General features: G+C 36.7%; 1 protein-coding gene across 12 annotated transcripts in view; it reads right to left on the reverse strand.

Annotated features, from left to right (window-relative positions):
* LOC126161768 (mitogen-activated protein kinase kinase kinase kinase 5) overlaps positions 1-15,512 on the reverse strand; it is a 323,445-nt gene that overhangs the window by 18,747 nt on the left and 289,186 nt on the right. For all 12 annotated transcript variants that reach the window (XM_049917837.1, XM_049917835.1, XM_049917832.1 and 9 more), the window contains 2 exons: positions 14,210-14,478; positions 8,401-8,593 (listed from right to left, as the gene is read on the reverse strand). In XM_049917837.1, coding sequence (XP_049773794.1) covers positions 8,401-8,593; positions 14,210-14,478 — 462 coding nt within the window. The remainder of the gene's footprint in view (positions 1-8,400; positions 8,594-14,209; positions 14,479-15,512) is intronic.

Below are 15,512 nucleotides of genomic sequence, written 5' to 3' on the forward strand. Positions count from 1 at the left end.
AATTCTTTACAGACGAATGGAAAAACTAGTAGAAGCTGACCTCGGGGAAGATCAGTTTGGATTCCGTAGAAATACTGGAACACGTGAGGCAATACTGACCTTACGACTTATCTTAGAAGAAAGATTAAGGAAAGGCAAACCTACGTTTCTAGCATTTGTAGACTTAGAGAAAGCTTTTGACAATGTTGACTGGAATACTCTCTTTCAAATTCTAAAGGTGGCAGGGGTAAAATACAGGGAGCGAAAGGCTATTTACAATTTGTACAGAAACCAGATGGCAGTTATAAGAGTCGAGGGACATGAAAGGGAAGCAGTGGTTGGGAAGGGAGTGAGACAGGGTTGTAGCCTCTCCCCGATGTTATTCAATCTGTATATTGAGCAAGCAGTAAAGGAAACAAAAGAAAAATTCGGAGTAGGTATTAAAATCCATGGAGAAGAAATAAAAACCTTGAGGTTCGCCGATGACATTGTAATTCTGTCAGAGACAGCAAAGGACCTGGAAGAGCAGTTGAACGGAATGGACAGTGTCTTGAAAGGAGGATATAAGTTGAACATCAACAAAAGCAAAACGAGGATAATGGAATGTAGTCGAATTAAGTCGGGTGATGCTGAGGGAATTAGATTAGGAAATGAGACACTTAAAGTAGTAAAGGAGTTTTGCTATTTGGGGAGCAAAATAACTGATGATGGTCGAACTAGAGAGGATATAAAATGTAGACTGGCAATGGCAAGGAAAGCGTTTCTGAAGAAGAGAAATTTGTTAACATTGAGTATAGATTTAAGTGTCAGGAAGTCATTTCTGAAAGTATTTGTATGGAGTGTAGCCATGTATGGAAGTGAAACATGGACGGTAAATAGTTTGGACAAGAAGAGAATAGAAGCTTTCAAAATGTGGTGCTACAGAAGAATGCTGAAGATTAGATGGGTAGATCACATAACTAATGAGGAAGTATTGAATAGGATTGGGGAGAAGAGAAGTTTGTGGCACAACTTGACCAGAAGAAGGGATCGGTTGGTAGGACATGTTCTGAGGCATCAAGGGATCACCAATTTAATATTGGAGGGCAGTGTGGAGGGTAAAAATCGTAGGGGGAGACCAAGAGATGAATACACTAAGCAGATTGAGAAGGATGTAGGTTGCAGTAGGTACTGGGAGATGAAGAAGCTTGCACAGGATAGAGTAGCATGGAGAGCTGCATCAAACCAGTCTCAGGACTGAAGACCACAACAAACAAACCTAATGTTCATTACAAGCATGTATGTATATGAGACTACAATCTTCACAAAGAGAGAACCAAAACTTTTTATGGCAATTGCTTCTTGTATTAGTATGTCACTAGACACAGAGCATGTTTGTCTAGTCACATTCTCAAACTACATAAAAGAACTACACACTGTATTGGCATGAAATTTATAAATAAAATTTGGAAGGAGAAATATATCTAAAAAATACAGAAGGGGATTTGGAAAAATATGTGAAAATTAAATGTTACTATAGTGTAAGAGGTTTCTTGAATGATAACCATGTAAGATAGTATCTTCCTAATAAAGTAGTAACATATAAATTATTATTATATTGGTAGGGAGGACACAGCATGTTATCTCGGGTGGGGAGTCATCGTCATATGTAGAAGTGACACTGGGTGTGTCCAAGGGTAGTATGTTGGAACGCTTGCTGATCATGTCACATATTAATGACCTTGCAGAAAATATTAATAGTAATCTCAGACTTTTTGCAGGTTATGCCGTTATCTATAATAAAATACTGTCTGAAAGAAGCTGCATAAATATCCTGTTAGATCTTGATAAGATTTCAAAGTGGCTCAAAGATTGGCAACTTGCTTTACATTTTCAGAAATGTAAATTTGTGCACTTCACAAAATGAAAAAACACAGTGTCCGATGACTATAATATCAATGAGTAACAATAGGAATCAGCCAACTCTTACATAGACCTGGGTGTAACACTTTGTAGGGATATGAAATGGAATGATCACATAGGCTCTATTGTGAGTACAGCAAACAATAAACATTGGTTTATTGGTACAACACTGGGGAAGTACAATCAGTCTACAAAGGAGAGTGCTTACAAATCATTTGTGTGACCCATTTTAAAAAACTGCTCAACAGTATTGGATCTGAATGAAATAGGACTAACGGGAGATATTGAATGTATACAGAGAAGGGCAGCACGAATGGTCATATGCTTGTTTGACCTCCGGAGAGCGTTACAGTGACAACAAAAAACTGAACTGGCAAACTCTTGAAGATATATGTCAACTATCCTGAGAAACTCAACTAAAAAAGTTTCAAGAACCAGCTTTAAATGATGAATCTAGGAATGTATGACAACACTGTACATATTGTTCACATAGGGATAATAAGGGCAAAGTTAGAATAATTACAGCATACACAGAGGCATTCAAACAATCATTCTTCCCATGCTCCATATGTGAATGTAATGGGAAGAACTCCAGTAACTGGTACAATAGGACATACCCTCTGCCAAGCCCTTCAGATGGTTTGCAGGGAACAGATGTAGATGTAGATAACCATAGATTATTTTTTAATGGTAACTATGTCAAATAATACATGTCTGACAAAGTAACAACATATGTAGTATAATTTTAGAGTAAGTTTATTAGTCTGTATGTACAGAGTAAGTTTATTAGTCTGTATGTACAGGGGATAGGCAAAATAATGTGAACCCATGTACTTATTTGGGATGGTTTATCAATAAGGGGTTGGACTCCCATTTGCTCGTAATACGGCTGTGATGCTTCTTGGAACACTGGCATTTAATGATTGTATAGTCTCCAGTGGAATGTTACGCCACTCTTCAATCAGGACCTGTAGTGATGAGGGAGGTGGAAAGTTGCTGCAGAGTCTGTGCTCCAATACTGCCCACAAGGGTTTGATCATGTTCAAGTCCAGGGACTGTGCTGCCCAAGGAAGATGCTGCAGTTCAGTTGCATGCTCCTCATACCACGACTGTACTGTTCAGGCTCTATGAATAGATGGACTATCATCCTGAAATATGGCATCATTGCTGGGGAACAATATCTGAATCATGGGGTGTACCCGATCACCTAACATGTTCACATAATCTTTGGCTGTAACACATCCTTTGAGAGTAATGATGGGACCAGCAGAATACCATGATATGGCTGTCCAAACCATCACATTTCCACCTCCCTGCTTAACAGTTAGAGTCAAGTAATCCGGATTGTAGGCTTCTTTTGGCATTCTCCAGATGTAAACCCAGCCCGAAGTTAGAAATAACGAAAATGTGTTTCTACTGATCAGCCGTGCAGGATTTATGTTCCTGACACCACATTTTACACTTCTTGGTGTTGGCTGTCATCACTAATGGTTTCAGTATAGCAGCTTGTCCATGAATATTCACTTTATGGAGTTCTCAGTGGAAAGTGTCAATAGATATGGGGTCTCAAAGATTTCTATTGAGCTCTGCAGTCACTTAAGCCACCAAAGTTTTGTATAGTTGACACAATTCATGTTAGCATATGACGATCTCTGTCATTTAATTCTGATTTGCAGCCACTACTATGCTTACACTATGATGTCTTTCCATGTTTTGTGTAGGTTGTCATGACTGTTGAAACAGTTGCTCTTTAAACGTTCAATAAATTGGCTGTCTTGGTTACTGGCACTCCAGTTATTCGGGCCCCCATAATCCTCCCTCTTTGGAAATCTGTAGGTCTTTCATTGCATGGTGACCTCAGCCTCTGAATGCTTACACAAAGTGTGCTCTACTTGTAAACAGCCTGCACTGATGCCTAGTGCGTACTGAATATGCACAATCCAGCAAGACACGTACCTTACCTACATTGTTGACAGTCAAACACAACCTTCCCTTTACTACCACTGTTCACATTATTTTGCCTATCCCTTGTAATGTTGGAACTGCCAAGTCACCCATGACACAATCTTTGATTGTATGGGGCATTTTATGTGATGATAAAAATTTGATTCACACACACACACACACACACACACACACACACACACACACACACACACACAAAGCACAGGCAGATGGGTTGGGGGGAGAGGGGAGGCAGTGATAAAAATTTGATTGTGTTCTTTGTCGGAGCACATGTGCTGAAATTTGGTAACGATGTGTGTACACACACACACACACACACACACACACACACACACACACACACAGGTGGGCTGTTGGGCAGGGATGTTGCAACTGAGAGTGTGAGAGTGAGAGTGAGTGAGTGAGAGAGAGAGAGAGAGAGAGAGAGAGAGAGAGAGAGAGAGAGTGTGAGTTTGCAAGCCCATAGTTTTGAGATTTGGTTGAGATCAGTGGAGCAGGGTTGGCAGAACCCCCAGAGTTGCCATGTTTTACGAAATAAATGTAAAACAGTAGTGACAAATGAGATGGTATGCTGTCAAGACAAAATATCGAAAACTAACCCCCCCTCCAAAATAAAAATAAAAAAAAATGGTTTATTGCAGCCAAATATTTGCATATCATATTAAAATGGCTATAACAGTTTCTGGTTGTCATCCATTTTCAATATAAAAATGCTCACTGCTACTCTCATAGTCACATGGCAAAAATGGTCGAATCTGTCATCTCTAAACAGAACATCCCTTCCAATCACTGTAACACCTTGACATAATTCTGTGATAACAATTTGTTTAGAGTCTACTATGAATGCTTATGCATAGCCGCTTAGCAATCAAAGAACATCACCTTCACTTAACATCTGTTTTTCTTTGGGCAAAGCAAGTTTCCCCTGCACACTGTTATGGAAGTGTCTTTTTTGCGACGTAAGTTGTTCCTGATTAAACCCTCCTCCTCCTGCTAATCCCCCCCTCTCCCCCTCCCTCCTCCTCCTCCTCTCTTTAGCAGTAATGCAAACAGAAATATTTGCAATTCACTACCTTAAATTTTCACAGGACAAGTTCATATCAGTCTCTTTCTGAGCAGTATATCTAGCTGTTAATTCATGGACTTTGTTTAACACCATATGAACTCTTTCTCCACTGTAGTTGACTGTTGGTGTAGAAAGTCATCTAGACCCCACACCTTCACTGACCTATGCACTAGCCTCTTCACAATGCATGATTTTCTCCTTGCACTACAGACAATTCATGGTGCCCTCTCTGTGTGCTTGGTTAAGCATAGGAAATGTTTTCACAAAATTTGTTATGTAGCTTGCAGTACTTACAGACACACACACACACACACACACACACACACACACACACACACACACACACACACACACACAAACACTCTTCAAATGCTTGAATAGCACACAATGTATTGAATTTAAATTATGAAAAGAAAAAATAACACATAGCAGCACATGAATCAGAAAAAAGGAAATATAAACCTAAAAAAATATGACTGGAAGAAAGTGCAAAGTGGCACACCAGGAATGGTTAGAAGGGAAATATAAAGCTGTAGAAGCATGCATGACTATAAGAAAGGTAGATGCCACATGTAGAAAAATTTGTGAAACCTTTGGAGAAAAGTAAAGCTGAGATGGCAAACCAGAGATGGGAAAGCTGAAAAGTAGAAAGGAAATTACCAAAGGGCTATACAAAAGAAATAAGCATGAAGACAATATTATGGAAAGGCAAGAAGAAGCAGACAAAGAGGACAGGGAAGAAATGAAACTGTGAGAATAATTTGATGGATAATTTAAAGATCTACCTTGAAACAAAGCACCAGGGGTATACAACATTCCCTGAGAATTACAGAGATCCTTGGTAAAGAACATATCACGAAAAAACTACACCATCTGCTACGCAAGGTGAAATATTCTCAGACTTCAAAAAGAGCGTAATAGTTCAAATTCAAAGGAAGGGAAATGCTACAGATGTGGATGTTACACAGAACCATCAGTTTAATAAGCGACAGCAGCAAAATATTGAAAAAAAAAATTATTTACAGAAGAATAAGAGGACTGGTAGAATCCAACTTCAGGGAATGTCAAGTTTCCATTCCAGAGAAATGTATGAACTTTTGATACAATCCTGCTTTTACAACTTACCTAAGAAGAAAGAATCAAGAGACGCAAACCTACATTTGTAGCATTTGTAAATTTACAGAAAACTTGTGACAGTGTTTACAGGTACACACTGTCTGGAATCCTGAAGGCAGCAAGAATAAATTATAAGAGTGAATGGTTATTTGGTACTAGCACAGAAATTAGACTGCAATTATGAGTTGAAAGGTGTGAAAGAGAAGCAGTGGTTGAGAAGGTAACGAGACAGGTTCGTAGTCAATCACTCATGTTATTAAGTTGAATATTCTGCAAGCCGTGAAGGAGACCATGGAGAAATTTGTAAAGAAATTAAAACTCATGGAGAAGAAATTATAACTCTGAGGTTTGGAAATGACACTGTAATTCTGACAGAGACCACAGAGGACGCAGAAGATCAACTGAACAGAGTGGATAATGTCTCGAAAAGAGGTTATAACACGACTCACACAAAAGTGAAATAAGGGTAGTGTAATGTAACAAATTAAATCAGGCAACTGGTTAAGAAATGACACAGAAAAAGTTGTAGCCGAGTTCTGTTGTTTGAGAAGCCTAATAACTGACAATGGTCAAAGTGGAGATGACATACAATACAGACAGGCAGTAGAAAGATAGGCATATTTGAAAAAAGATAAATTTGTCAAAACTGAATACAAATTTAACTGTTGGAACATCTTTTCTGAAGATATTTGCCTGGAATGTAGGCTTGTATGGAAGTGAAACACAGATGATAGACAGTGCAGACAAGAAGAGAAATGAAGCTTTTGAAATGTGGTCTTACAGAAAAATTCTCAATATAAGATGTACTGACTGAATAACAAGACAGAGGAACTGAATCAAACTGTGTGTGTCGGGGGGGGGGGGGGGGGGGGGGGGGGGGGGGGGGGGCGGGGGGCGGGGGGGGGGGGGGGGGATATGGCAAAACAGGACTAAAAGAAGGGATCAGTCGCTAACTAACAGCCTGATACACCAATGAATTGCCCATTCAGTAAATGAAGAAAGTGTGTGGAGTAAAAACTGTAAAAGGAAGATAAAGGTTTGACCATAGTTTTCAGGTTCAAATGAATATAAGTTGCAGTAATTATGCAGAGATGAAGACATATGCACGGCATACTTTAGCATGGAGAGCTGCAACAAACCATATTCGGATCGAAAACCTCAGCAACAACATGAAGAAGCAGGTTCACAAACACTGAATTAATTTCTATTGGCAAGAAACTGTGTAAAAAAAGTCTGTCCAGTTACAATTCATTGTGGAACACAGTATCTACTGCTTCATATGTATTATTTTTTAATAAATATCACACCAAACTGGAATGAATTTTTTAATGAACACTAATTGATCATCAACAACATGTGCATGCTGAGAACAATTAGTTTTGGCAGTAGACATATAATTCATATGTAGTGGAGCACCAGATAAGAACAAATACTAATAGAAATGTATTCTCTGTTCATTTTTATAAGTATATCCAGAGGCAAATTTTAGTGTTATCTGAAATAACTGTTCATATCTAGTGACACCAGATGTCAGGCAGTGTAACCAGACAGTCAAAAATCGTGGAATCGAAAAATGTCAGACTACTAATTTGTAACAGATTATAACAAATGGAGAATGATGTTGAGAAGATTAAATAACGTCTGCAGAAAACAGCATTTAAGAGTCAACATGTTACAAGACATTCTTTTTCCTTTAAGTGCCACATTAGCAAAAGCTGGTGTCAAGTTAGGGCATAATCATTTATTTTTTATCTATTATTTTAACATGGAATTTGTTAACATCAAACATAGAACTAAGTGTCAGGAAGTTTCTTCTGAACATGTTTGTCTGGAGTGTAGGCATGTTCCATAGATCTACAGTGAGCAAATCCCCCTAGGATGTTGAACATGTTATAATACAAGAATACATAATAATTACATATAAAAAAAGAGATATGCTCAAATCACAAGTGGAATGGTCCAATGAAGTCATGTTAATGAACACACACACTATTTGATATTATTAATAATATATACACAGCAATTAGTTCTATTATGAAATTCCTCAAGCTTAGTGAACTTTATTAGTAATTAGACTTCTTAAGGCTATTGGAAAGTTATTGAGAATGTGCATTTCTGAATAATGGATACCTTTCTGGACCAAGGTAAGTGACTCTAAAGCCACTCAAAGATTATTAATATTTTTAGTATTGATTCTGTGAACTGGGCAGCTGGTTTCAAAAGGAGATATATCATGACAAATGTCACTAAGAAATAAATATATTGGGAAGTAATAGTTCGTATCAGTGCAGCTACACACATGAACCCATCCATGAGAAGCATTTCCGCAAATCTGATGACACAAAAATTTTATAGAAGTTAGATGTTCATACCTGTTCCGTCTAAATCTTCTAGTTCATCACTATGGAACCAACTTGCACCAGAGTTCATGTTTATTAAATCCAGTCTAAGTCTATTTTGTTCATATGCTTGCTTCACACTCACACACACCATCGGATATTCCATTTCAGGTGTAATTATCATTTCAAAAACTGACAGTGGTGATGGCAAAGGGAATTCTGAGTGCTGAAACAAAAGTAAGTCATTATAAAACACCTGAAAAAGTGCGAAGATGGTGCAAATGGGCTCATGCACGTATCTAGCTGAATGGTAAATGGTTCACAATCCAATGTAGAAATGAAATTTCAATAGCGGAGCTATGCCTATCCAGTGGCGTAAATGTGACTCTTGCCAATGTGCCCTGATGTGTGGATTAAACCACCTGAAGCATTCCATCCATCAAGAAAAGAGGTAGATACTGATGGAAAATTTTAAGTAGATCTCATGTGATAAATACAAGGTCATCATCTCCTTTTCTTCCAAAGACATACACATTAGATTGAAACATTTTCCTGCATCAAATACCATTAGCACTGTATCACTAGCTCAGCTTGAGGAGGACAGTGAAGGAAGAAGACCATGACTTTATTAAAGGAAATATTCTGCCATTTGCCTGAAGTAATTTGGGGAAACTACATAAAACCTACATCAGGACTGTGAGGCAAATTACAGCACCAAAATTAAGCAAAATACAATTTCAGAACTTTAAAAGTTTGTACCACCTCACTCAGTGATTTTTGTTTAATTACATGCTCATTCATAACAACATTAACACTGCTATGTATCTCAAAAGCATTCATCACAGTTATCCATCCTACGAAGTTATATATCTAACTGAAGTCGAGAACAGGTAATACCAAATCACCTATGCCCAATTACCACAATGAGAGCAATGTGTGGAAACAAACACTATATTTTGGGATAGCTTGAACCATATGTATGGAATCTTAACACTTTGAAAACCATCATTAGAAAAATGCACAATGTAAAACCGAAGAAAATCATGTCACTCACTTCTAAAAAATCAAAGTATACTAGTGTTCCTTCACTTTACATCTTTGAAATAACCAATTTGTACAAAAACCCTGATTTATTTGTAATGAATCAATTTCAACACGATTACAACACCAGGAACCAAAATTATTTTATGTTGCTTACCCATCACTTAAAACTTTATGCTCAAACTCCACAGTATATGGGCGTGAAAATTTATAACAAAATTAAAAAGAAAATGTCTTAATATTAATTTAGAATCGCTGAGAAAATGCTTATAAGACAAACCGGTGTAGAAATTTTGTTATTAAGAGAAGAATTGGTGAAGGACGATCTGAAAATTGGAGCTGGAGAGAACATGTACTTATGATTAAAGTTTGTTATTTAAAATTATCTATCCAGTACAGTATATTATATTAACAACACCATCTGTTAAATGTAAATCCATTTTTATGTTTTGATGAGTCACCTGTAAATTAAGTCAATGACTTAAAATTGTATGTTGTGAGATAACAAACTTCTATTATATTCCAGTCTGGTCAAAACCAAGGTCGTGAGATAAGCTTAATGTAAATTCAACATTGTTCACCCTGACACTGGCTGATGTTCAAATGAAATAAGATCAAAACTTAAAACACCAAATCAAATGTCAAATCACACAGTATTAGTCGGAAACAAAACTTGTCATTTATGGGCCACAACCTAAAATTTGAAGCCAAACATTGCAGTGTTAGATTAATTTTACATTAGATTACGTTGTTATAAAATTACAATGGAATAATTACTGAATGAAGCTTGCAGTTCAACAAAAACTATAAAAAATACAAATCTTTTTGTATAAAAAAATTAGGAAGCTTTACAGTGTAGCCCCATTTATTTAAATTTGTTTTTAAAAACAAAATCTATAAGGTTCAATACATCTCTTCATTCTACAACAACAAAAAAGTGTTCAAACTTATTCTAATATACAAATTTATAATCCCATGTCAGCAGGAGTTCTTCATTCATGAAAATCAACATTTTTCTTCTGAGACTTCAGTTCCAGAAACGAAACAGAGCTCTATGGCCAAGATTAGAACATTGAGAAGGGTGCTCAACAATTATGAAGACTGGTGTAGAAAGTTCAGATTGATGTATTAGAGCATTGTTGTAATGAGAACCAACTATCGGATTTGATCTAGGCATAGATGATTTTAAGTATTTACTTAACATTGAAAGAAAGGAAGATTATAATTTAATGTCTGATCTGTTACAAGATCACAGGTGACTGAGCACAAGCCTGGATAGATCTACGAAGAGGAATAAAATTGGTCATGTCTTTTTGAAAGGTGATGTTCCTACATTTCACTTTAAATGAGTTTAGTAAACAATAGAGAACCTGAATCTAGATCGCTGTACAGACATTCTAAATCCAGATTGCTGGATTTGTATATGAATTCCATTTCCTCTCTCCCAGCTTACATGTAATCCTCCCTGTGCCATAACTACTGTATCACCTCACTTACTTCTTCGACTGGAGGTTGTAATGGTCGCCTAGTCGTAGATATTGCTAATTGCTATAATCGCACTATTTCACTCCCATTTACGGAGCTTGTTAGCACTTGATGTTAGGTTGGCGCCATTAAAATGCATTGTAGTAATCACTGCTGCTTGCTGGATCGCTGCTGTGTCTCGATGTTGATGCTGGCTCTAAATCTGGTTGTCTAGGGTTAAAAACATGAGGTACCGTGTTTTTCATGTGCTTTTGATGATAAAGAACGAGCGAAACCAACAAATATGTAAACTTCAAATATTTATTACTCTGGTGGCCATCTTAATTCCACAGTCCACCAAAGACCATGACACAACACAAAGTGGTACTTCCTTTACATGTTCTTTGCATTGTTTATCCACCTCAAACAATAACACACAAACACACTTTACCAAAGTGACATTCCGACTGCCTCCCGACCCTTCTTGCTGCTTGTATTTATAACATTGTCAAAGAACTACTAAAAAGAGATATAGTTTATAAGTCACATGTACATCTGTTATCATAATTTGTGCAGAAAAATTATTAATTTGCATCGAGTGACATAATTTAACATGTTATTAAAATGACAGACAGATTTGTTGACTTGACAGAATAATTCTTTGTTACAAAAAGGCCGTTTTTTAGAAGTTTGTCAATTGACTTCTCTAATTTGCATAAATAAGTAAATAACATGAATTATTAAGAATTACATTGGTTTTCGTCTAAAATAGGATTGATTTCGTGAATACTGAGTGAAACCGCTCCTAGCGAACAAATAGGTTTCACTGGGTGATTTTTATTTAAGGAGATCCAAAATACCTAAGTTGGCCACTATTTTTCGTATTTCATATTAATTATTTAAGATGAACTTGGTGTTTTTACATGATGACATTTGCTGTATCAGTGATCAAGTGATATAAACTTTTGTGTGAGTCAGTTATTCAGTATAATTTAATGGGCTGACTGTTTATGGAGACATGTTATGCAATCATTGTTAACACACACAATAACTTTTCTATAATCATAAATACTCGTTAAACTGGTTGAATTTGGAGGGTATCGCATACTTCGGTAAAGTAAAGCCTTTAATATGTTCTGTTACAAGGTACACCATAAATTGCATACCACTTTACAATTAAAACAAATTTTAACATTCACTATTTGGTGCTGGTGGGAGGGTGAGGAAGAAAAACTTTTTTGGGTTTGTGGTAACTACAAAGAAATTTCCCATTTCTTTAAAGTATGTCCAAGCATTACTTGGTAAGGCACACAGTAGCCTATCTCTGCTTGTATCACACAGAAGCAACATTCTTTTCACTGACAATGAAGAAAGTTTGTCTGCAATCCAAACAGTTCATAATGGATAAAGTTATATACAATAAGATCAGGACCACCTGATGTCACAGCAGACTTCTCTGAGCAGCAAGATTTCCTTGCAACTCTAAACCAGAGTCTCTCCATCAGAAAAATTGTACCACTAATATTCTAACCTTCTTTTATGCCACCTCTTGTTGAAAAATGACCAACAATTATGTCAAACTATGCTCTTTTGTACACTGCACAAATGAACAGGTTGAAGCATACACAGAAGCAGAATTTTACTTGTTCATCTGGAGGCTACAATGTAAATTTTCCAGTACTCTTTTGAGATTACTGTAGTCATCTTCTAATTGCCCAAATAACTACCAGATATGCTTGACCCGAGATCTCACTTATGGGATTTGATTAGGAGGAAAAGCTTTTCAACATATAGTAGAACAACTGTAATAACAGCTTTATTGTTTGAGGCCTACTTTAAAAAAATAGTTATAAAGGCTCCTCCACAAAATTTTTGATAAGGCAGTCAAAAAATTGTATTCACCAACATTCCATCCTCGATAGCTACAAAATCCAACAATTTTCTCAATCCAAGGAGAGCTGCAAGCATTTGCTACAGTGCTAATACTCTTACAACAGTATTTAGTGGAAGCAGATATCAGAACACCTGCATCAACAAGGCAGCCACAAAATCATGGCCTACCAACACTTCTTCCTTGACACCTGTCCATAAAAATGATTTTCTTCTGGAGCCAAGGACAACCTGCCACATTCCTCATACACCTACAGAGGCTTTTACTCAACAAACATTATACACCAGACACTGTGGTTTACAACTAAAGCCTAGCCCTGAATGTAGCTGATGTTTTCTGTACAAGAAGATATATGATGCCTGGCAACTGACATAAACCACCAAGCATACCCGTTCTCCAACATGTAGGTGAAATACAATGAATTGCACAGATGGAAGATAATAAGCAATAACTCCAGGAGAAGTAAGGAATTTGACAAACTGTGACCTTTCCCATCATTGATGTAATTACATATTCACTCTGACCAATGGTATGAAATAGAGGAAAAACGTTGAACCACGAGGCACACAACATGAGAGACTGAAAGATTAAAAAGGACGGCATGTGCAAGAAAGATTATGATCTGGATTCATACCACACTTAACTATCTGACAGCTAAAATTTTTATGCATAATGCAATTGGACATAAAATAATTAATGTAGCATTTTTTCTCCCAGCAAGATTTAGCAGCTGGAAAGGTACTGGGCAATTGTTTAAGTTTCTTGTTTCATTTAAAATAAAAATTAATAATGAATTTGTTTGTTTTAACTTGTGGCTCCCTATCAGACTGTTTTCCTTCATGTAATTGTTTCCAACTCCATACATCTGATTGTTGTTGGTTTACCTCAGCAGTCTAGTGCCCAACAATAATCCAAATGGGTGATCGGACAAGTGGAACCTAAGGTGGGGTCGCACACCAGTACAGAAATTGTTACCCAATTTAAGGCTAACGAAGTAGCTGCTACACTACTACTCTCTAAAATAACTTGATTCAGTTAGTATATTATGAGTGCAGAATACAAGGATGATAATTTCTGTTACATACAAGAAAATGACAACTTTACACTGTAGAGGCAATTATATTGTTTAAAAAATGGAAATTGTAAAATTTTATATCTCTGCAAAGAAAATATCATTAAAACTGTCTTTCCATTATAAAATTATAACTGTGACCATATATGTTATGAATTAAAGACATGATTATACTAAAGCTGAATCCTCCAGGGATGTTAACCGCATTAGTAAACAGTAAAAGACATTGTATAAAAAATATTTTAAAAAACATAACGAAACTAGTGACATGTGGCCAAAATATGAAAAACTAAATGTTAACCAACCAAGACATACCAATTTTGTGAGGGAGACAATACAAACATGATAGCTAACATCAGTAAAATGCAGATTACCTTTAACAACATAAATTTATTCAGTGGATCATACCACTGCATCAGAAATATTCCTGTAGGCATTGCTCCACAAAGATATTTGTACCCGTTATATGGATTCCTGCCCACACAGCATTTTGTACATCCTTTTGTGTCTGGAACTTTTGTTGTTAATGCAAACTTGCGTGGGACTAGTTTCTCTGGGATTTTGTTCATATGTAGAGAAAACCTGTGTGTTTGTTTGCTCTGAAGGGCCAGCAAGTCATGACGATATAGCTGCGGTGTTTTACCTATACATTAAAAGAAAGGGAACAAATCAATATTCAGTTCAACTTCTAGTAATATTGTGGTTTACTACATACACAAACAAGGAAGAACTCTTGATTATTACTTTAATTAGTGACTAAAGGTCCTGCAGCATATCTCAGTAAACATAATTCCATTAAAAAAAAAAAAAAAAAAAAACCACATGAAACACAAAATTCCAAGAGCAATAAAATGTATTTAGAACAGCAAAGGCTTTATTAAATAATTCTTGAATCATTCATTTGTATTTACACTTATTTTTGTGAAAATCACTTTGCTAAGAAGGTTGCATATCACTGAAATGAACTTTATACAACAAATTACACACATGGCAATACACAAATGATCAGGATAAGAGAACTGAACATGATCTCAGATTTCAAGAAAATTCAATATGGGATGAAATGCCTGCTTGCCCTGCTATGAGAGATTCTCAAAGCTGCACAATAAAATCATAGAGGGCACGGATACCTTCCTGCCATTTCTTCCTCCACACCGTCTGAATGTAAATCCACTAAGATTCAACAGTGGTTGTTGGAGGTGCATGAAGGAGAAGTGAAGAGGTGAGGCAAATTTGCAGGTCTGGGATAAGTAATATGCGAAATTCCACAAATTAGGTTTGAATATTCTGTCTCATTTGACCTGACATTATCCTGCTGAAATATGGCAAGTTGCCTGAAAGACAGACAGTACCCGGGAATCTAAACCCGTCTTGACGTTGTGGTACACACTGAGACTTCTCTGGATACATAGGAGTCAAAATCACATTTCAGGTCCAACGACGCATCAAACACACACAATACACATTTGGCCAAAATCCTGTTACAAAAAGCAGGATATTAAACTGAGGTCAGCATGGAAGTTTCTAACAAATATATGGTCATCACTGTAGAATAAGTTGATCTGAGGATCACCTGAAAGCACCATTTTGCCACATGGAACACTAGCGCCAGAATCATCTGCGCTCTCCAGTATCATGTATTTGTGTTTCTACATGACAGAAACCAGTCAGTGGCAT

The sequence above is a fragment of the Schistocerca cancellata genome, chromosome 2, assembly GCF_023864275.1.
Source record: "Schistocerca cancellata isolate TAMUIC-IGC-003103 chromosome 2, iqSchCanc2.1, whole genome shotgun sequence".
Classification (NCBI taxonomy): domain Eukaryota; kingdom Metazoa; phylum Arthropoda; class Insecta; order Orthoptera; family Acrididae; genus Schistocerca; species Schistocerca cancellata.